At 43.8% G+C, this 22,166-nt stretch overlaps 1 protein-coding gene across 1 annotated transcript in view; it reads right to left on the reverse strand.

Moving 5' to 3' along the window:
• LOC137431588 (villin-1) overlaps positions 1 to 22,166 on the reverse strand; it is a 90,544-nt gene that overhangs the window by 47,577 nt on the left and 20,801 nt on the right. Inside the window, exons 2-7 of the mRNA XM_068123068.2 lie at positions 19,859 to 19,944; positions 16,090 to 16,164; positions 15,712 to 15,908; positions 13,923 to 14,031; positions 10,954 to 11,064; positions 1,282 to 1,487 (exon numbers count right to left, since the gene is read on the reverse strand). Coding sequence (XP_067979169.2) covers positions 1,282 to 1,487; positions 10,954 to 11,064; positions 13,923 to 14,031; positions 15,712 to 15,908; positions 16,090 to 16,164; positions 19,859 to 19,927 — 767 coding nt within the window. The 5' untranslated portion in view covers positions 19,928 to 19,944. The remainder of the gene's footprint in view (positions 1 to 1,281; positions 1,488 to 10,953; positions 11,065 to 13,922; positions 14,032 to 15,711; positions 15,909 to 16,089; positions 16,165 to 19,858; positions 19,945 to 22,166) is intronic.

Here is a 22,166-nt window from a genome sequence, read left to right on the forward strand (position 1 = left end):
ATTCCAAAGGTAGGTGCACTACCTCAACACCATTTCACGACGCTACGCGTACTCTATTCGTAAACTAGAAAAGACCAATTTAACAAAATTTTAATTGCTCTTCACTAGTTTCGGCAAAGCATCTGTACTGACCAATGATGTATCATTCCTGATGCACCTGGTTACCTTAGATACACTTGGTTACTTGCAAACTGCTGCTGAATTTGCCATTGGTTCTGGCACATCTCATTTTACTGAGCATGACATGAATACCTTGATAACATATCCTAAATCAGCGGTTCTTAACCTGGGGGCCATGACATACGCGCATACGCGAACAAAATACTGTGTGTGGTATGTACCTTTGTTGGGTTCCTAAAAATGGGCTCAATAAATTGATATGTTATTTATGACCCCTTCATGACCCCCAGAAAACCCCAAACGACCCCCAGGTTACGCACCGCTGTCCTAAATCAGTTTACCAGGTTCAGCCTGGTGTTGATTTAACGGTTAAGGAGGCAGGTTTGAGATCTTAGGGTCCTGAGTTTGAGTCCCTGACTTTCCGTTGAATTCACACCAGGTAGGTTGACTCAGCCTGTCATCCTTCCGAGGTCGGTAAAATGAGTACCAGCTGATTGATAATGGGGGGGGGGGGGGGGGGCGCTGCATCAGCACCAAAGCCGCGCTCCCAGAAAATGATGCATCCAACCAGTCACAGGATGCATACGGTACAACGACAACACTCCGCTAATAATTTTGTCCAGCAGTAAGCAAAATACATGGTTTCATGCATTAAAGGGTTGATATGCATGTTCCTTGACCCCATGGATGATACTTTGATAACATCAAACTTGACTAAACATGCAACGACAGTACTGGGAAGCCAGGACCATATTTGGTTTGAGTCGGCCATCTTAGATCGGGATGAGCAAGTGATTTTTGGTTTATTAAATAAATACATTGTGAAAAACAAATCATTATCGTCATGACCTCGAATCTCATTGAGATACCTACTATGTTGTGTGTCATGTTGCGCACACGCCAAACAGATAACGCTCAAGGCTTTTGGCCATTTTTTAAACTACGACTACAAGGAAATAACACGAATGGTGCATTCCTCAATGGCTCTAACAAAATTCCTCTAAGCAGGAAGAACATTTGTTCAATTCATGTCTAAGAACATGTACCATAATTATATTTGTTAAATTCGTCATGTGTATCATATTTTCCTGTGATCATATCGACATATCATGGTTTAACATTTGTGGCACAACTTTTGATCCTCCATCACCATGGTCTTACAGATAAAGCTTGAGATTTGCCATGGTCTCTCTATCCGGAGTGTTGTCTGGTGTTGCAGGAGGCAAATTGCCTTTCCGCTGGCCCAGCACTGAGTGTAAGACACCCATGAGCTCAGGTGATGACGACTCCTGGTCTCCATCTATAATGCCCAACTGGGCCCGACCACCACGCTCTCGATCTCGAATGTCTGAAGCCATCCGGACAGCCTGGTGCAGAAAAGTAGATGTACAGTCATTAGTCCTTCCCTCGCGCAGCGTGAAATGAGGTTTTGCAATCGTGTGCGTGTGTCTAGACCATAACTTTTATCATTTGAGCTTTTGTTATCAAATATTGAAGAAACATTTATTGTAAGAATATGGAGAAAATAATAAAATAAATTGGGTCAAAATGTGAAAGGACAAAGTCATAGTGGTTATAAATAGTCCTTATTAGCCCCACATAGTGCGTCAAGCGTGAGACGCCCCAGTGTTTTTATCGCTTCCATTCTTCTTTATTTATTTACCATTGAGCTTCAGTGTGTCTTTACCAATTGAGCTTTTGTTGAGATTTACGAATAAACAAGCGTTTCGCCTCGGTCCCCGTTGGTGAAGTGATGTGAGTTGACAAAGTGGAAGACGCAAGGCGGCCATCTTGGATTTTGACGTGGCGACCCAATTTTCAATAGCGTTCTCCCTTATGCCTAGGTACACCCACACACCAGAGTAGAAGTTAGTAGTTCGTTTATTTTTCAAGATATTTCGCTCACAAGGTTCAGACATATATATGGTGGCGGCCATCTTGGATTTTGACGTGGCGACCCAATTTTAAATAGCGTTCTTCCTTATGCCTGGATACACCCACACACCAGATTAGAAGTTGGTACTTCGCTTATTTTTCAAGATATTCCGCTCACAAGGTTCAGACATAGATGGCGGCGGCCATCTTGGATTTTGACGTGGGTTGCACCCACACACCAAATTAGAATTCGGTCCTTCGCTTACGCACGCACGTATGCACGCACGCACGGACGCACGCACGGACACACACGGACGGAGGGGAAAACCATAGTCCCCCTTTCGCTCCACGGTGATAACCGAACAATATGATGATTTTTTTGTTGTTAATGTGAAACAAAAGGACTAAAAACGATGTTGAAATATCCAGTTACCAACTAGTGGTGGAGGTTTCTCTCTCTCTCTCTCTCCACAGTTTTTTTTTTTTGTTTTTTTTGTTTTTTTTGTATACAAGATCGAGGCTCGTGAAAGAGCGAACATTAATCACACAGAAAGACAAACAGACACATAAAACAAATAACATCGGGAGCGGTAGACAAGATGGGGAGAGAGGGGGAAGGACACAAACACAACATTTGAGAGCAGGGACCGAGAGACATGGAGACATCGAGAGATCTGTGGGAGGGAGAGGGCTTTGGGGGGGAGGCATGTGAAGGGGGGGGGGGGTGGGGTTGTTTGAGGTATAAACATATGGACACTGCCAGGACTTCCAGGAAAGAAGTTGGAATTTCAAACAAGGTGGATCTGGGGTGAATTAGTGGGGGTAGAAAAGATCAAGGTTTTGGATGGGGGAAGATAAGAGATGGTGGTGAACAGCTGTTTTAAAGACCTGGAGGGAGGAGTGGGATTGAAGGGAGTGTGGGAGTTTGTTCCAGAGGCGGGAGAAAAGAGGAATGAAAGAGTGAAGGTGAGCAGAGAGCCGAGATTTCGGCAGTTTAACCATCAGAGGGTTGCTGGCAGATCTTGTGCGACCTGTAGGAATATTTGGGGGACAGAGCACAGAGAGAGCTGGGGGAGCAAGGCCGGAGAGGAGTCGGTAGAGACAGAAAGACCACCTACCTGCCTGCGGTGAGTGAGTGAAAGGCCCTCAGAGATAGCTTCATCGCGGGAGATTCCAATGATTTTGAAAGCTTTGGATTCAACAGCGTGAAGCCGAGCCAGGTGTGAGGCAGGAGCACCAGCCCATAGGGGAGAACAGTATTCCATTGAGCTGCGGATGAAAGCCTTGTATGTGGTGAGGAGCTCAGGTGTGCCGAGTTAAGATTTTTAGGAAGAAATCTCTCCCAAGAGGATGCCAACTAATGGGTTTTGTTCCTCAAATTCGTAAAATTAATAAGCTGTGAATTTCTTGTCTGTCCCTTTTATTTTATAGTTTCAGAATATTGTAACAAAAATGGACTTTTAGATGTTAGAGGGTTAATTCGCTGATTAGTTATGTCATGCTACATTTGTCATGGCAACACGAGAGTTATAGGTTCTCGGCAGCCATGTGGAACTAAGTTGAGGATTATAACGTTTTCCCGAGCGCCAATTGGTGCTCCATAATTTAAATCAAAGCCATCAATTTAAATCAATCCCCCTCCCCCTTCCCACGCCTCCTCCCCCCAAGCCCTCTAACTCCCACAGTTCTCCTGATGTCCCTGCTCTCCATCTTGTTCTCCCGCTCCCTTTATCATATGTTTTATGTGACAGTTTGTCTTTTTTGTGATCAATGTTAGGTCCTACGCGAGCCTCGACCTTTTTTTTATTTTTATTATTATTATTATTATTATTTTTATTTTTTTTTATTTTTATTTTGTTTTGTTTCGTTTTGTTTTGTTTTGTTTTGTTTTGTATACAAGATCGAGGCTCGTGAAAGAGCGAACATTAATCACACAGAAAGACAAACAGACACACAAAACAAATAACATCGGGAGCGGTAGACAAGATGGGGAGAGAGGGGGAAGGACACAAACACAACATTTGAGAGCAGGGACCGAGAGACATGGAGACATCGAGAGAACTGTGGGAGGGAGAGGGCTTTGGGGGGGAGGCATGGGAAGGGGGGGGGGGTGGGAGAGGTATAAAACATATGGACACTGCCAAGACTTCCAGGAAAGAAGTTGGAATTTCAAACAAGGTGGATCTGGGGTGAATTAGTGGGGGTAGAAAAGATCAAGGTTTTGGATGGGGGATAAGAGATGGTGGTGAACAGCTGTTTTGAAGACCTGGAGGGAGGAGTGTGATTGAAGTGAGTGTGGGAGTTTGTTCCAGAGGCGGGAGAAAAGAGGAATGAAAGAGTGAAGGTGAGCAGAGAGCCGAGATTTCGGCAGTTTAACCATCAGAGGGTGGCTGGCAGATCTTGTGCGACCTGTAGGAATATTTGGGGGACAGAGCACAAAGAGAGCTGGGGGAGCAAGGCCGGAGAGGAGTCGGTAGAAGACAGAAAGACCACCTACCTGCCTGCGGTGAGTGAGTGAAAGGCCCTCAGAGATATCTTCATCGCGGGAGATTCCAATGATTCTGAAAGCTTTGGATTCAACAGCGTGAAGCCGAGCCAGGTGTGAGGCAGGAGCACCAGCCCATAGGGGAGAACAGTATTCCATTGAGCTGCGGATGAAAGCCTTGTATGTGGTGTGGAGCTCAGGTGTGCCTAGGAAGGACTTCGCACGACGGAGGATGCCCAGTCGGCGACTGGCTTTGGAGGCCAGCTTGGAAATGTGGTTTTCCCAAGAAAGATCATGGCAGATGGTGAGACCCAAAAGCTTGAGCGACAGAACTTCTTGGAGAGGATTGTTGAGAAAGTAGATGGGAGGGTTGTCCAGTCGATCTTTTCGGAGAGACATAGTAAGAGTGTGAGATTTGTCAGGATTGAAAGACATGTTCCACATGTTTGACCAGTCTGTGATTTTGTCCAGGTCTTCAGAGAGTGAGGAGGCTGCAGACTGCCGATCTGAGGGAAGAGGAATGGAGCGGCAGAGAGTGGAGTCATCAGCAAAGAGATACAGAGGATTTTCCAGAGAGTCGGAGAGATCATTGATAAAGACCAGAAAAAGCACAGGGCCCAGCACACTGCCTTGGGGAACTCCAGCCTGAACGGGAAGGGGAGATGAGAGAAATCCATTCAGGGCCACACGTTGACTACGACCAGAGAGGAAGTCCGCAAGCCATGCATGGAGATTTCCATGGATACCATAGGAGGAGAGTTTGGTGAGCAGAGCTGGGTGCCAGACCGTATCGAAGGCACGTGATATGTCAAGGGAGACAGCTCTGATTTCCTGTTTGGCATTGAGGACCTCCATCCATTGTTGAGACAGCAGAAGCAGCTTGTCCAGAGTAGAGTGACCTGGTCTGAAACCAAATTGATGATCAGAGATCAAGCCATTGGAGAAGAGGAAAGATTTCATATCCGAAGCAATGATGGATTCCATGACTTTGCTGATAACTGGGAGCAGGCTGATTGGTCTGTAGTTGCAAGGATCTGTTTTTGCACCTTTTTTGTGTAAAGCGGTAATGTTTGCTGATTTCCAGGATGCTGGCAGATGACCTTGAGCAAAGGATAGGGTGAAAAGAACAGAGAGAGGGTGAGATAGAGCGGCAGAGCAGGATTTTAGGACCCGTGGGCTGATGCCATCTGGTCCAGTTGCAGAATCAGAGTCGAGGTTTGACAAAAACTCCTCCACCTTGTCAGGAGAGAAGGTCACAGAGTCCAGGAGCAGTTTGGTTCGACTGGGAAAGGTGGGAACAGAGAGAGATGGGTTTGGGACTAAGGATTTTGAGGCAAACACAGAGTTGAGGCATTCGGCTTTGTCACGTGCGATGTCAACTGTGTGGCCATTTGAGGTAAGGGAGGGGATGGAGGGGGAACAAACACCAGAAACGGATTTGACCAGACGCCACCAGGATTTGGAGGAAGGAGACAGGTTTGAGAGTTCATTCTTGAGTGAGGAGAGATAGTGCTTCCTGGCACTCCTGAGGGTAGACACACACTTGTTCCGAGCTTGGTGGAAGGAACTGAGATTTCCTTCAGTTGGATTAGCCTTCCAAGAGGCAAAGGCAAGTTGTTTCAGGGCAACTGCCTCACCACAAGATTCAGTGTACCATGGACGGGAGGAAGGGTAAGACAACTGAAGGCGAGATGGGATAAATCTGTGCATGAGAGAGATCAGTTTGCTTTGGAAGAATTCCCAGGAAGAATTGATGTCAGAGGCAGTGGAGATGGGAGACCAATCCAGACGATTGATGGCTGCTTCAAGACCGTCCCAGTCGGCCTGAGTGAAATGCCAGACTCGTCGACGCTGAGGAGGCTCTCTGAGAATGGCCAGAGAGATGTCCACTTTGACAAGCACATGATCAGAAGAACCGATTGGAGCAGAAGAAGAGCAGCAGACATTAGCAGGGAAGTTAGTCATAACCAAGTCTAGAAGAGAAGATACTCCATTGGCTGAGATCCGGGTCGGGAAATTGACAGATTGTGTCAATCCCAGTGAGTCACAGAAGTCCTTTGCTGAGGTGCCATGACTGGTGAGAGAGGAACCCACACCCAACCAGGTAGCATGATGACAATTGAAGTCACCACATATGAGGAAGAGAGAGTTGGGATGAGTGGATAGAAGTTGGTCCATGTTGTCAGACAGTGAAATGTAGATGGAGTCATCACTGTTTGGGGGACGGTACAGAACACATATGAACAAAAGGTGGGAGCGGAGAGGAAGCCGTAGCCAGAGGTACTCTTGGGGGTGAGGAGGAGAGAGGGCAGTGCAAGGAGAGTGAGGAAGAGAGTTTTTGATAAAGATAGCCACCCCACCACCAGGCCGAGGCTCAGGTCTATCATACCGGAGGAGGGAGTAACCAGGAAGAGATATTAAGGAATCAGAGACATCTTGAAGGAGGAAAGTCTCTGTTAAGCAGATCAAGTCTGGATTGTCAGAAGCAACCTGTATGGAGAGATCAGTCAGGTTTGAGCGAAGGCCCCGGATGTTTGAGGTCCATACCGTTAATGAAGAGAGAGGGGGAGCATCGGGTACAGGACAGGGGAGGGGAGGAGTAGGGTAAGATGAAGGATGAGAGGGGGAGGTAGGGAGAGCAGTTGTTAGTGTGTCAGCGATTGCAGAAGAGTTCCAAGAAAGGGAAGGATGAGGAGGATGAAAGGTTTGAAGGTGAAGGGATGAGGCACAGAGAGGGGTTGTTTGAGGGGGGGCAGAGGAAAGAAGAGGGTTGGGGGGGGTGGAGGTATGAGATAGAAGGGAGACGAAGTGGGGAGGAGGCAGCTTTGAGGAGGAGGGGGGAGGAGGGAGAATTGGAGAGGAATGGTATGGGGGGAGATTTGAATGGGAGGGGTTGGGGGGGAGTTTTGAAGGGGAGGAGTGAGGGGGGAGTTTAGGAGGGGAAGGGCAAGGGGGGAGTTCAGGAGTGGAAGGGCAAGGGGGGAGTTCAGGAGTGGAGGGGTAGGGGGGGAGTTTAAGAGTGGCGGGGCAAGGGGGGAGTTTAGGAGTGTAAGTGCAAGGGGAGGGATTTGGATGGGAGGGGCAAGAGGGGAGTTTAGAAAGTGGATGATTAATGAAAGACGAACATTGAAAACAAATTGGGTTTGTTGTGATTTTCAAGTTAGCAATCCGGTTCAGAATGATGGAGGAGGGATGGAATGAATGTGAATTTAGACCATGTAGTGAGGGAGACGTATAAGATATTGAATTTCTTTTTTTTGAGGTGGAATGAGTTGGAGAGGAAATTGAGAAAAGCCTTTTAAATAGGAAGAAAAACAGCGTGTTGTAAAATACCACTGAGTAAAACACTGAAGGGGAAAGGTTATACATATTTAAATAATATTTAAACAGAACCGTGAACAATCTTATGTGCACAAAAATACCAACGGGGGGAGAGCCGAGAGGGACCACCACGAGTCACGTGAAGGGCAAACGGTCGACCTTGTATACAAAAGAAGAAGAAAAAGCCTCCGCATTCAGGCCATCTTGCGGAGTGTTAACTCTGGCAACACCAGGTTGGAATCTGGTAAGACCCGGCAGGTGTTGTTGTTCAGTGGTGTTTTTTTTAATGGTTGTGCATTTTTTAAAGTCATTTGCAAAATCCCTTACTGTATCAGACAACAATTTGGTATTGCTGGCAAAAGACCTTCTTGCTCAACTCACTCTATTCCTGGAATTCCTCCTCCTCTCATTACCTGATTAGAAAGCTTTTTACTAAACTTAAGAATCAGTTGTCCGCTATCTACAGTCACGTGAAAAAGTAAGTACACCCCATGTAAAGTATTGACTTTTTCAACATATTTCAACATACAGCTATTTGATCTTCATTTCAACAATATTGACAGATAAAGGTGATATAATATAACAAATATCATGAAACATTTACATTTTGTAGTCCATTGTATAATTTAAATAAACATAAATGCAAATTTCGCATGTGGAAAAAGTAAGTACACCCCGACATTTATCACTACTTCAAATACCTAAAATTAGAATCAGGTGCACCAGCTCAGGTGCAAATGATTAGAACATCGTTAGAGAGGATCTTGGAGGAACCTGTCTTATTTAAACCTCAAACATTTCGTTTGGTTTACTCTTTGTTGTTGAAGTGTGCGGCATCACCATGCCCAGATCAAAAGAGCTCTCTGAGGCCTTCAGAAAGAAGGTTATAGATGCCTACGAGTCTGGGAAGGGATTTTAAAAGATCTCCAAACAATTTGAAATCAATCATTCGACTGTCCGGAAGATCATCTACAAGTGGAGAAGATTCCAAACAACTGCCAACTTGTTCAGGCCAGGCTGCCCCAGCAAGTTCAGCCCGAGAGCAGACCGCAAGATGCTGAAAGAAGTCTCTAAGAACCCCAGAATGTCATCACGGGACCTACAGGTAGCTCTTGCCACTGTTGATGTCAAAGTGCACGAGTCTACCATTAGAAAGAGGCTGCACAAATTTGATCTACATGGGAGGTGTGCCAGGAGGAAACCTTTGCTGTCCAGAAAGAACATCAGGGCAAGACTAAAGTTTGCCAATGAACCCTGCATCAGGGCAAAGACCAGCACTTCTGGAACAATGTGCTCTGGGCAGATGAGTCAAAGGTAGAGCTATTTGGCCACAGTACCAGAAGACATGTTTGGCAAAAACCAATAGGCAGCATTTGACCACAAGAACCTGATACCAACTGTAAAGCATGGTGGTGGAAATATTATGGTTTGGGGCAGCTTTGCGGCATCAGGGCCTGGGCAGCTCACCATCATAAAATCCACTATGAATTCTTCATTGTACCAGAGGGTGCTTGAGGAAGATGTCGTTGACATAAGATGTCGTGAGGCCATCTGTCGGAGAGTTGAAGCTCAACCGAAGGTGGACCTTGCAACATGACAATGACCCTAAACATACCAGTAAATCCACCAAGGAATGGCTGAAAAGAAAGAAATGGAGGGTTCTGGAATGGCCAAGTCAAAGCCCGGATCTAAATCCCATCGAGATGTTGTGGGGGGATTTGAAACGAGCTGTGCATGCAAGAAACCCCTCAAACATCACACAGCTGAAATAATTCTGCATGGAGGAGTGGGCAAAAATTTCTCCCAGTCGATGTCAGAGACTGGTAGACAGTTATAAGAAACGCCTACTTGAGGTTGTTTCTGCCAAAGGGGGCAATGCCACCTATTAGAGCCAAGGGTGTACTTACTTTTTCCACATGCAAAATTTGCATTTATGTTTATTTAAATTATACAATGGACTACAAAATGTAAATGTTTCATGATATTTTTTATATTATATCACCTTTAACTGTCAATATTGTTGAAATGAAGATCAAATAGCTGTATGTTGAAATATGTTGAAAAAGTCAAAACTTTACATGGGGTGTACTTACTTTTTCACGTGACTGTACAATCTTCAGCAGTTGAAATGCAGAAGAATAATTAAGCTCTCTCTTTTCAAGCCGCAATTTTTGTCTCTTCGCTTCCCCTTCTACAGGAGGTCATTCTGAATGACTATGTAGGTCATATCCTTCTGTTATTTTCCCAAAAATAACTAAATAAGAGGACATCTGTTAAGGAAATAAAAGACATTCAGCTAAGAAATTTATCCAGTGGACAAAGGCACTGGCAAAAATGTGTACTTCTCATGGCCTATTCACATATTCATGCCCCTTCCCGTCCCCCATCTCCCTCACTCCCACTCCGGCCCTCCACAGTCAGTCCACCCCTACCCCTTCCCATACCCACTCCAACACTTCCTTCCTCCCTTCCAACTATCAAACCCTCCCGCTCCATTGCTCTCAAGGTGTTCATTAAGGCTTGGTGCATGTGTCATGTCTTGTACCAGTTTAGGACCACCCTGTGGTCAAAAGATCAGAACTGAGCCTTTGTCTATGTGAAAATTTGTTGGAATAGTAATATACCTGCTCGCACCTGGAGCAAAATATGGTGTCAATAACCCCTTCACTGCTCGAGACCCTGCTTTTTCTTTGCGTGATGGATGGACGCACTCGTCTCCTTTTAGTAATAGTAACACCCATTCCCTCCGAGGGTGAAAGATGGTGTCACTAGACCCACACCCACAGGTCGGAGTCAGAGGTTAAACCACGAGCACTATTCTCCATGTACAGGTGAAAATCACAAGTCGGCTCTCCATTCTTGCCACGGGCGAGGGAGGGAGGTGAGATGGCAATTATTTGGTGTCCATGGCCTAGCTGGTACCCCTCGCAGGTATGAAAAAATTGGTGGAGATTGATGAGCTGTTTGATTCTATAATGTTCAGATGTACATACACACATGCAGGGGTTGCCTCATTTTAGTGTGGCGAATGACGTACCTTCCGTGACCTTGAAAGAGTAGCTCATCCTCTGAAATATGATTGCCCATCGCACATCGCCATATCTTAAATACGTTGAACCATGATTCACATCCACAGTCTATGCATCGCTTACCTTCATTCGCTCCTTGTAGTGACTTTCAGCTCCATTGTACTGAATTATCATCTTGCCAAGGTCAAGAAGAAAGCAGTCTCCATTGTTGAAACTAGACCAGTCCATGGATACCTGAGTCACAAATAGCCCATGGAAGGATCAGTCAGACTGGCTTTGCAAAAGGACATGCAGTACAGGTAAAAATCCATTTTGATCCTTACAGGTATCGATTTTGGTTATGTGATTATAATCATACCTTTACATTCCGTTTATTTTCGGTGCCGTTTATGGCAGACGGGACGCGCAGTTTCGCGTCCATCCGCACACACGTTCATGAATCACCCTGATGAGAGTTTATAGCCGGGTCGGGATTCGAACCCAGGCTAGATAGTTCAGAGGCAAGTTTATATATACTGTATGTGCCCATTAAATATCCCATGGTACCTTTTCAAAAGATAAATTGAGGGGCGGTACCCTGGGCACATCATGTATCCTTGCCCTTTGTCTTAGGCCTCAGGCTATGTCTGCTTTTTCCTATTTGTAACAAAATCGATGGAGGAGCACTTGGTAATGTCGCTGCTATATTTTAAAACATGCATCGCACCCACAAATCAGTGCCATATTAAACCATGGCATGATACCTGTGGTCTCACCTTTTCCTGCTGATAATGTGATGCTTCCGCATTGCAAGTCTGGGAAATTGTGTTGAAATAATTGTCCAGTTTAAATCGAAGGATTTTAATTTAGAGGATGTTTTCAATCATTTCACACCATGGTTTATACCTTAATAAATGGTGCTTAATAAACCCTCCCTGTGGACATTAAACACTCCTATTTCACAAACACGCACTCAGGTAATGCTCAGTGCATGTTAACAGGTCCGCCCCACCACACCTTGACAATCCACAATGGTGACTCAGTGATGACGATTATGTGCTTCCTAGGAGTGAAATGTTCCCTTTTCAGATGCTGTCAGTTTTTAACATTATTCATAGGTCATCTTTTGTCTTCGTCGACTGATACCTTCACTTTTTCATATTATAATCATGGCACTGGAAACAAATTCTGTTAATGGATTTAGAATAAAACATCTTTGCAGATATAAAACTAGAGAGGATACCTCCACCTGGTGAACAGGTTACGTTTCGAATCCACTCCTAGGCCGGATCTGGATTCGGACGTGAACCAAAATCTAATCGGCTTGTTCTTGTCACCAAACCAACTCTTCCACCAAGTTTATTCATAACTCGTCCATAACTTTTTAAATATCATGTTATTTATCGTTTTTCGCCCGATCTCTCAATGGTGAAGAATCACTTAAAAATTAAATAATTTTCATATCCGAATCCATATTCAGATCTTCACCAAAATCTAAACGATTAGTCCTTGTCACACACACACAACCTCCCTGCCAAATTTTGTCCAAATCCGTCCACAACGTTTTGAGATATCCTGCTATGTATCGTTTTTGTCCCGATGTCCCACTGGTGAAGAATCACTTAAAAATTAAATAATTTTCATATCCGAATCCATATTCAGATCTTCACCAAAATCTAAACGATTAGTCCTTGTCACACACACAACCTCCCTGCCAAATTTTGTCCAAATCCGTCCACAACGTTTTGAGATATCCTGCTATGTATCGTTTTTTGGCCCAATCTCCCAATGGTGAAGAATCACTTTTAAAATTCTTGTAGCCGGATCCGAATCCGGATCTTCACCAAAATCTAATCATTTCGGCCGTGTCATATACGCTACATCTGTGCCAAATTTCGTTTGAATCCGTCACAACGTTTTGAGATAGTTTGTTCACAAACAGACAAACAATGGACAAACAAACAGACAGACAGGGGTGAAAACATAACCTCCATCCACCTTTGTTGGCGGAGGTAAAAAGCAGTAATGCTCGGCATCAAAAGAGATCAAACAAGAATCTCAGTAAGACTTTTAGAATATCTTGCTCTTCTTCAGTGTTCGTTATAGTATCCCATAAATGCAAGCACAATGTAAGCCATCGTTCTGTCTATGTTTCTGTTTTTGTTTTTTTTCTGTTTTCTCTTTCTCTTTCTCTCTTTCTCTCTTTCTCTCTCTCTCTACTCCTCCCTCTCTCTCTCACTCTCTCCACTCCTCTTCTCTCTCTCTCTACTCCTCCCTCTCTCTCCCTCTCTCCCTCCATCCACGAACCCCTAAGCCACCCCCTCACCCACTCTCTCTCTCTCTCTCTCTCTCTCTCTCTCTCGACTCCTCCCTTCTGCCCGCCTCTCTCTCTTTCTTTTCCCCACTTGGCCTCTCTCTCCATGCACCCCTAAAAATCACCCCTCACCCCTCCCCCTATCCTCCTCCTCCCTCCTACCCCATTCTCTCTGCTCTGCTTGCCCTCTCTCTTCACGCACCCCTAAATGACCCTTCACCCCATCTCTCTCTCTCTCTCTCTCTTTCTCTGCCATGCTTGTCCTTTCTCTCGACGCACCCCTAAAAATCACCCTTTACCCCTCTCTCTCTACTCCTCCCTCCAGCCCCCTCTCTTTCTCTCTATCTCTATCTCTCCCCCCACAACTCCCCCACCACTCCTTCTACTCCTCCTCTACACTCCCTTTCTCCTTTTTGCAATAGTGCTACAGTAAGGCACCATTAAAATAGAACCAATCTTGTGTGAGTTGTTAAGTTTCATGAACACAATCCAGTGGACATTCTTTGTGAACCACTCCCTGAAAACTATGCTGCAAAGATGCCAACAAAAGAAATTCTTTCTTGAGGCCTGGTTTTCTAGCCCTAAAGCACATCAAGTCAAAACTACTAAATCGGGACCTACATCTTTAAATAAAGTGACAATAGTCACAATATACAATAACATCTATGCATAACACAAATTTATCGCTTGCGTAAAAAGCAATCATTTTCTATGATTCACAATAAAAAGCAATCACCCTGCTCTATTGTTATTTGCTCGTAGTTTAGAATGCATTTTGAAGTTATTTGAAACCACAAACCTCACGGGCTGTGCAGTTCTTTCTACCCTTGATGTGCAGGAGCCGTTGTACATTGTGCGTGTTAGTCTCCACATGTCGAAATCCAGAGGCAACACCGCCTTTTTTGTACCTGCCAAGGGTGAAAAAAAGATATAAAAGTCACTAACGATGTGCAGATGAGGTGGTGATGGACAGTTCTATTCAGGAGTAAATTTCACAAGGAATATAATATATACTTGTAAAACACATCTGCAGACCGAATGTGTAATCAAAGGGAGGCGCAAAGCACCCCTCCCTTTATATATGGGATCGTTTCTCTGTTTGCAGCTTTAACATGGGGACTGAAAATACGTTTCTCTGCTTCTACTGGACGAAATCGGCTGCAAATGTAAGAAGTAAATACTTTGTATGTCGAGGTAATATGTTCCAAATTTCAGCAACGCCCGTTTATGCATTCTTGACTTTTATTTAGAAAACCCTCGAAATCACGTTGGTGTCTGTCCGTCTGTCCGTTCGTCCGTCCGTCCATAATTCAATATATATAAATATTTATATATATTTAATTTTACAGCAAAAACTAGAGCACGTAGGTGGAATTTGTTTCGAAAGCCATTAACTAGACCTATTGGCCGATGTATATTCCAAGTTTCAGCTAGTTTCAATGTATAACCCTTGAGATATGAGCGCCAACACATTTTGGACGGACGGACGGACACCAACGTGATTTTGAGGGTTTTCTAAATAAAAGTCAAGAATGCATAAACGGGCGTTGCTGAAATTTGGAACATGTTACCTCGACATACAAAGTATTTACTTCTTACATTTGCAGCCGATTTCGTCCAGTAGAAGCAGAGAAACGTATTTTCAGTCCCCATGTTAAAGCTGAATACAGAGAAACGATCCCTTGTATAAAGGGAGGGGTGCTTTGTGCCTCCCTTTGACATATAAATAAATATATACACACTTTATAACTCTTCAAAATATTATTTCTCAAATCTAATGTGCTGACCCAATGGGCTAATAGATAAAGCATCAGACTCCCAAGCTGTGGATTGTGGGTTCAAATTCCATCTGGGTTGAATTTTTTCCCCTTACTTTTTCAAATCTTTTATATAGTCTTGAATGAAGTATTGTACGATGAAGAAATGCATTTTCTTCGTATTTAAAATGTATCTTGGGGAAAATGCCAGGGGCATAGAAAAGGCCCCTTTATATAAGGGTATGTATGTACCATGTGGCAAAGTAGAGAAAAGAACGGACATTCCATAGCTTGTAGAAAACGCCAGGGGCATAGAAAAGGCCCGCTTTATATATGGTATGTGCCATGTGGCAATGTATAGAAAAGAAGGGACATTCAAAAAAAAATCTCGTGTGCATGCTGGACTACCCTTGTGTTCTGAGGAGGAACCAAGTAATGCTCTAGAAAAGTTCATATAAAGGGGTGCCCTACATCTGGCAAATAAAATACATTTACTTCTTCATGCAACTGTATGAATCAAATCGGCGCCCCTTTATATGAACTTTTCTAGAGCATTACTTGGTTCCTCCTCAGAACACAAGGGTAGTCCAGCATGCACACGAGATTTTTTTTTTTGAACGTCCCTTATTTTCTATACTTTGCACATACCTTATATAAAGGGGCCTTTTCTATGCCCCTGGCATTTTTCCTAAGAATTTACTAAGTGATGGAATTCAATTTGTGGTGAGGATAGAGAAGGAATGTGTCAGGCTGTAGATTTGGATTCATGGGGTAGACCAGAGTGAGGCCTATTCTGGGAATAAATAATAAATTGCCACAAGAAGGACATACATAAGTCTGTTTTTGAAATATGATCGGAACGAGCTGGACTCGTGTTCCTGGTACTCTCGGTGTTGAATGGCGACACCTCCCATCTGCACATCAAGCTGAGCTGTGAGGAAGGCAGCTGTGCCCTGCTCATCCTGGGATGAATGCTCTCCAATCCAGTAATGTAGGTCATATGAGGATGAAGAGCCACTCCTGCGCAACTAGTGAGGAACAAAGTTTATCAAAATTAATCAAGGCCAAAACAATGACTGCATAAAGTGAGGCCATAATAGTAGCCCTATTACTATGTACATGCCGGAAATTTCCAGCATTCAATAAAATGAATGCTGGAAATTTCTGAAAATGTGGTGCACAGAAATGTCATGGAGTGAGCCCACTTACATTCAGCAGAATGTAGCAATCACCTTCATAGAACTGACCATACGTCTTTTCTGGAATCGAGGCAAGTTCCATATTCTGGTGAAAAAAGATTAATCATATCCATCGATGAGAATACTGTAGCACTCACTTCCTTTTAAAATCAAAAAAAAAAAAGTTAGTTTAAAATAAACTATTTTGAGAAGATTTGGACTTATGTACAGTGAAGCGATTCACCTTGGCAGAGTTGTGTGCAAATATTTAGCCTGAGATATAATTAACAAATAATTTTACAATATATATATAAGAATTGAGCATATTGCTGGAAGACGTACTGTGACATGGAAAAAGTGCAGTAATGCGGTCCTTGAACTGGAATATCCCACGATGAAGCAGATTCTGGGCCTATCCGCATCACTTCTACCGCCTCCTTTGTTGTCTTGCACCCTCTGCCATTCCCATGCTGTGTCCCCCCCCCCCCCCCCCGCCCCTCAAGAGTTTTGCATGGTGCACCCGGTCTGTCATTAACCCCCTTCTGGTAAAACTCCAAAGATCCAGAATCACTGTTCTCCTCCGCTCATTAATTCCTCTTCTTCCCTACCTGTGGAACCAACTTCCTCAGTCTCTTTAATCTCTCCAGGGCTTCAAGACAGCTGTTCACCAACATCTGAGCCCCCCCCCCCCCCCCCCCCACATCCACAACCATGATCTTTTCTACTACCCCCATTAAACCCACTCTCCCATATCTTTCTACTGCCCCACCTCTCTTTCTACTGTTCTCTTTGTTCTGGTACATCTTGATCTGTTCTGTGTTCCTGCTCCTCCACAAGACTCGACACCATACCAGAAAAACAACCCACGTAGGGTAGGGCTGCTTTAAATCTGTATTCTGGAGGAATTTTCATCTAAAGTGATGTTTCAACAACCACAGCGCCGTTGTCATGCAATAACATCAACTTCAAAAACCTCAAAGGACAATGACAAGTCAAAAACGCTCATTTGTCGTAGTCAAGTTTAGCAATGCTCATTTGTCGTCGTCATTCAAATAGCCTGCATCACACATTGGGTCACCTTTCCTTGAGTCACCCCTTCTGATACTTCTTGAGGTCGACATGCAGAAAATATTACTAATGATAATTGGAATTGATCATTACAACAATTATGAAAACTTAAAACAAAAAAATGCTTTGGTATACAAAGTTTTATTTTCATTAAACCTGCATATTATTAAAATTAAAGTTTGTGTCACATGATCTGTAATACCACATGGACATTGTCATATGATCGTAATATAAAGGATATTCATTTTAATTTACTAGTGAGCCCGTTGATCAGTTGTACCAAATTTTTATTGGTCTTTACCACCTTGTAGTATACCTACCTGCCAGACTCAGGGACCTTGTGGGTCCTCGGAGTCTTTTGGTTCATCGGAGACTTTTGGATCTTCGGGTTATTTTGGGTCCTCGGGGACTTTTGGGTTATCTGGGTATTTTGGGTCCCCAGGGACTTTTTGGTCATCTGGGTCATTTGGGTCCTCAGGAACTTTTGGGTCATCTAAGTCTTTTGGGTCCTCAGGGACTTTTGGGTCTTCTTGGTCTTTTTTGTCCTTGGGGACTTTTGGGTTGGGTCATCTGGGACTTTTGAGTCTCAAGTGTTAAACGGTCTTCCAAGGTCGAAGCCTAAGGGGTCTCAGCAGGCTAAAGGGTTGAAAGGTACATTTGAATAGTACGTAATTAATTAATAGACGTTAAAAAATATGCCTCACACACACACACACACACACACACACACACACACACACACACACACACACACACACACACACACACACACACACACACACACACACACACACACACACACACACACACACACACACACACACACAACTCATCCATTTATAGTAGACTAGCAGAGTTACCCGGCATTGCCCGTAAAATAAATAGTCAGTCACGTGTGTGCAGTGGGCTTTTCATAATCAGAGAAAGCCACGCCCTGCTGCCACGCCCCTTGGGCACGCCCCTACTCTAAATCTGATGCGCCCATGTTTTTTGTCGTAAAAGGTTACCCCCATGGACCCCCACTTTCCTCTCTAAGTCACTTTCCTAGGCTGTACATGAGGCACAACCGAACAAACAGACGTTCACAAATAGGGTTACCGTATATAGATAGATAGATGTTGAAAAGAATCGCTTCTTCCACATACAATAGACTCGCAATACGACTTTGCAAATGCATAAAATACTGTCTTGTACTTCAACCAGATTCGGTGGTGCAATGGTTCGACCGACCGCTCCAAGTTTGGGAGGACGGAGGTTCAAACCCCGTCGACTCATACCAAAGACTTTAAAATGGAACGTGCTGCTTACTTGCTTGACGTTCTGCATTTAAAAGGGTAGAGCACGGACAATCCCCATTGGTTGGGCATCCATGGGGAGGAAGAAATTCCTCCTTGGAAATGTGATGAGAAAAGTGGCACCATTTTTGTGACGTCACTGTTACCCAGAGTACGCCGTGAAGTGACGTCACTTCCCCCAAGCTCAGAGGCTCTGTTTGTCTCGTCTAACAGTCCTGTGCTGTGTCACGCATGTTCGTCTGTATTTGTGTGTGTGTGGCAGCTCCACTATGAGCCTTAGATCATGTAAAAAAAACATACTCCGTCATTATTAACTCTTCCAATGCCAGGAGAATGTCTTTAAATAATAATGTTAAATATCATATCCGTTACCTGTTGCATTATGCAGAATAATAACTCACGCAATAATGTTTGGTCTGGCATATGTTGTCAACAAGTTAAATTGATTATACCCTTGTCTCAGATCTGGATTGGGCTCCTGATGGAACATTATTAACTATACAAACTGTATTTTAAAGGCCTGTCCTTTGATATATATATATATATATTTTTTAAGGTTACGTTTGCTGTCCTTCGAATAACAGTTTATGAACCACCTTTAGAGGCCATTTTTCCCCGCAGAGCAGAGGTTTGCCTTTTTCGGGCACCTTGGTCCCCTTTTTGAAGCAATGTTTTACGGTCGGATGCCCTTCCTGCCGCCAACCCTGTTGGTCGCCTCTTGCAACACACAGGGAATTACCAGTGAACTGGTACTCAATTTGCCGACCTCGGAAAGATGACAGGCTGAGTCAACCCCCCTGGTGTTAATTCAGCGATCGACCGGGATTATGAACCCAGGATCCTCGGATCCCAAGCCAGCACCCTAACCGCTAAGCCAACACCAGGCTTGCTCGAAATAACAGTTTATGATGGCTGGGTATAATTTTTCATAAACAATAACACTTTTTGGGTTAATATCCTAGCTAAATTGCAATTACCTGCTTCTGTGGTGCTGCATCATTCAATCTTAGTCATCAAAGTCTATGTAATGTCAGGATATGGTAAGGGAAGAGAGTGGTTCTAATGTTGGCAAATACAGCACGTATTAACAATGAAGGTGAGTGTGTGTCCTCCATCAGGAATAGTGCTGCTTGCTTTGACAGGAGTCTCCTAACATTAACTTCACTAATACATGTAAGTATGCAACAATACTCAAAATGAATCATATAAGGTAACAAAGAGCAAACAGAAGCTTCAAAGCAAGTACAATTAAGAAATGAGTGAGTATATAGGGTGCACCCACAAGGAAGTACAAAGGCGATGACGAATGACACCACATGTCAGTCTGGTTAGTGTGCTCTCTTTGTTGTACATAATACCAGGCTGTCATACATGTCAGTTGCAGTTTGATCTGGATTTGTTGTACATACATATGTAAAAATACTTCCAGTGTCGTACCTCGATTCGCCAGATGTAGAGACGTGGCTCACTTGGCAAAGTTTTCACAACTTCCACGGGGTTATTCATGTTGCTGGATCTCAGGCCTAGGTGCAAGATAAAATGGAAGCTTAGCTCGAATTGTCCGTTTTGAATTGTCTGTTCAAATCAGTATTTTTCTGTTCAAATATTTTTTTCCTTCAAATAAAATCATAATGCTGAAACAAGTTATCGTGATGTGGCAAAGCTGCCGGACTAGTAAAACCAGGAGGACATAATTCAGCAAACACTTTAATTGAATTGGGTGCACCTGCCCGGAGGCTTTGTTATAATCAAATAGATGACCAAATACCGCATTGGAGGCATTGGAAGGAACCAGAATAAACGAATAACAAAGATGGAGTGATCAGGAAGAACCTGGATATAGGATTCGGGTTTCAGCAGCTACCGGTACTCCACGACCCTCAAACCCATGCAGGTACAGCCAGGTGAACCTTAGAGAAATTTTTCTGCAAGAATTCACTTCTCCTTAGACAGATATATAAGGAAAGAGAAATAAAGAAAAAACAAGAATTTGAATGAATAAAGGGAAATGTGAAAAAGTAGAAAGAAATGTGGAAGTAACAAAGATGTCGGGAAAAACCCGGACAGATAGATTTCAGCAGTTCCTCCCCAGGTTAAAACGCAGTAACAGGTACAAGTTACCAGAGGTAAAATTGTTGTTCAATTTTAATCTTTTCATATCTACAACTTTGTATTGCAACAGAGCAACCGCAGCTGACAAGGACAGAAGTTGTTTGTAAGCGAGAACATTCTAGGCAATCAGTTAGAAGATATTGCAGAAGCTTAGGGAATATGGGATTATCCATATTTATACAAAAGTTTCATCCACAAAATTTGTTTGTGTTTCCTGCTCTGTGACTGTCACTCTTTTGATGGTTATGGACTCGTCCAGTTTGGATCCAATTTCCAACCGCACCATAAACTGTCATGCTGGTGCTACTCGGGTAGGGCAATGCATCGGTGGGTGAACCGACCTTGGATGGCATGCAGTTGGGCATCAGGCCTGATGGTATTCGCTGGCGGATGTTAAAGTTCCGGGACAAACTTCCAAAAAGCGTTGCGCCCAATTTTTTTAATTTTTTTATTTTATTTTTTTTGTATACTGAATCGAGGCTCGTGAAAGAGCTAACATTTATTTCACAAACAAATCAACCAGACAAACAAAACATACAAAAAGAGGGAGCGGAAGACAAGATGGGGAGAGAAGGGGAAGCACACAACCACAACATTTGAGAGCAGGGAGAAGTGTGGGAGGGAGAGGGCTTGGGGGGAGGAGGCGTGGGAAGGGGGGGGGGGGGGGGAAGGAGAAGTATAAAACACAAGGGGACCGAAATTAGCGGGGGTAGAAAAGATCAAGGTTTTGGATGGGGGAGGATAAGAGATGGTGGTGAACAGCTGTTTTAAAGACCTGGAGGGTGGAGTGGGATTGAAGAGAGTGAGGGAGTTTGTTCCAGAGGCGGGAGAAAAGAGGAATGAAGGAGTGAAGGTGAGCAGAAAGTCTTGATTTTGGCAGTTTAACCATAAGAGGGTTGCAGGCAGATCTTGTGCGACCTAATTCTTGTGCGATCTTGTGCGACCAATTCCTAATTTCTGCCCCAACGATCGTGATGGGAAAAGCAATGGTATAAACTGCTTTGCGACGGCTTTGTTTGAAGTGACACTCGAGAAAGAGCTTGCCCAAGGATGGAATGGAATGGAATTTTTGGTTCAACAGGGTAAGCCTTTTGCATCCTTGTGACACGAAGATTAATCCGAAAATATAAAGAAACCAGAAAAACAGGCTCACCTCTTCTCAAAAACAAAAGGGGCACTTATTCAAGGTGTTTCCAGTTTTTCCACCTGAGAATGTATCTCTTGGTGTTTACAGATCCCACATTCAAATTCCAGACACTGTGTTGATTCATTCAGTTTCTTTTATGTAGTTTTACCTCCGCCACCAAAGGTGGATGGAGGTTATGTTTTCACCCCTGTCTTTCACCCTTTCAAAAATCATGCATGTTTCTAACATCATAAAGAGAGCCAGGTGAGTACAGGGAAAAATTCTGGATGTTTCTAACATCATAAAGAGAGCCAAGTGCGCACTAGGAAAAAATTCTGGATGTTTCTAACATCATAAAGAGAGCCAGGTGAGTACAGGGAAAAAATTCTGGATGTTTCTAACATCATAAAGAGAGCCAGGTGCGCACTAGGAAAAAATTGTGGATGTTTCTAACATCATAAAGAGAGCCAGGTGCGTACTAGGAAAAAATTCTGGATGTTTCTAACA

Source organism: Myxine glutinosa, chromosome 7 (genome assembly GCF_964187855.1).
Source record: "Myxine glutinosa chromosome 7, kmMyxGlut1.1, whole genome shotgun sequence".
NCBI classification, from domain to species: domain Eukaryota; kingdom Metazoa; phylum Chordata; class Myxini; order Myxiniformes; family Myxinidae; genus Myxine; species Myxine glutinosa.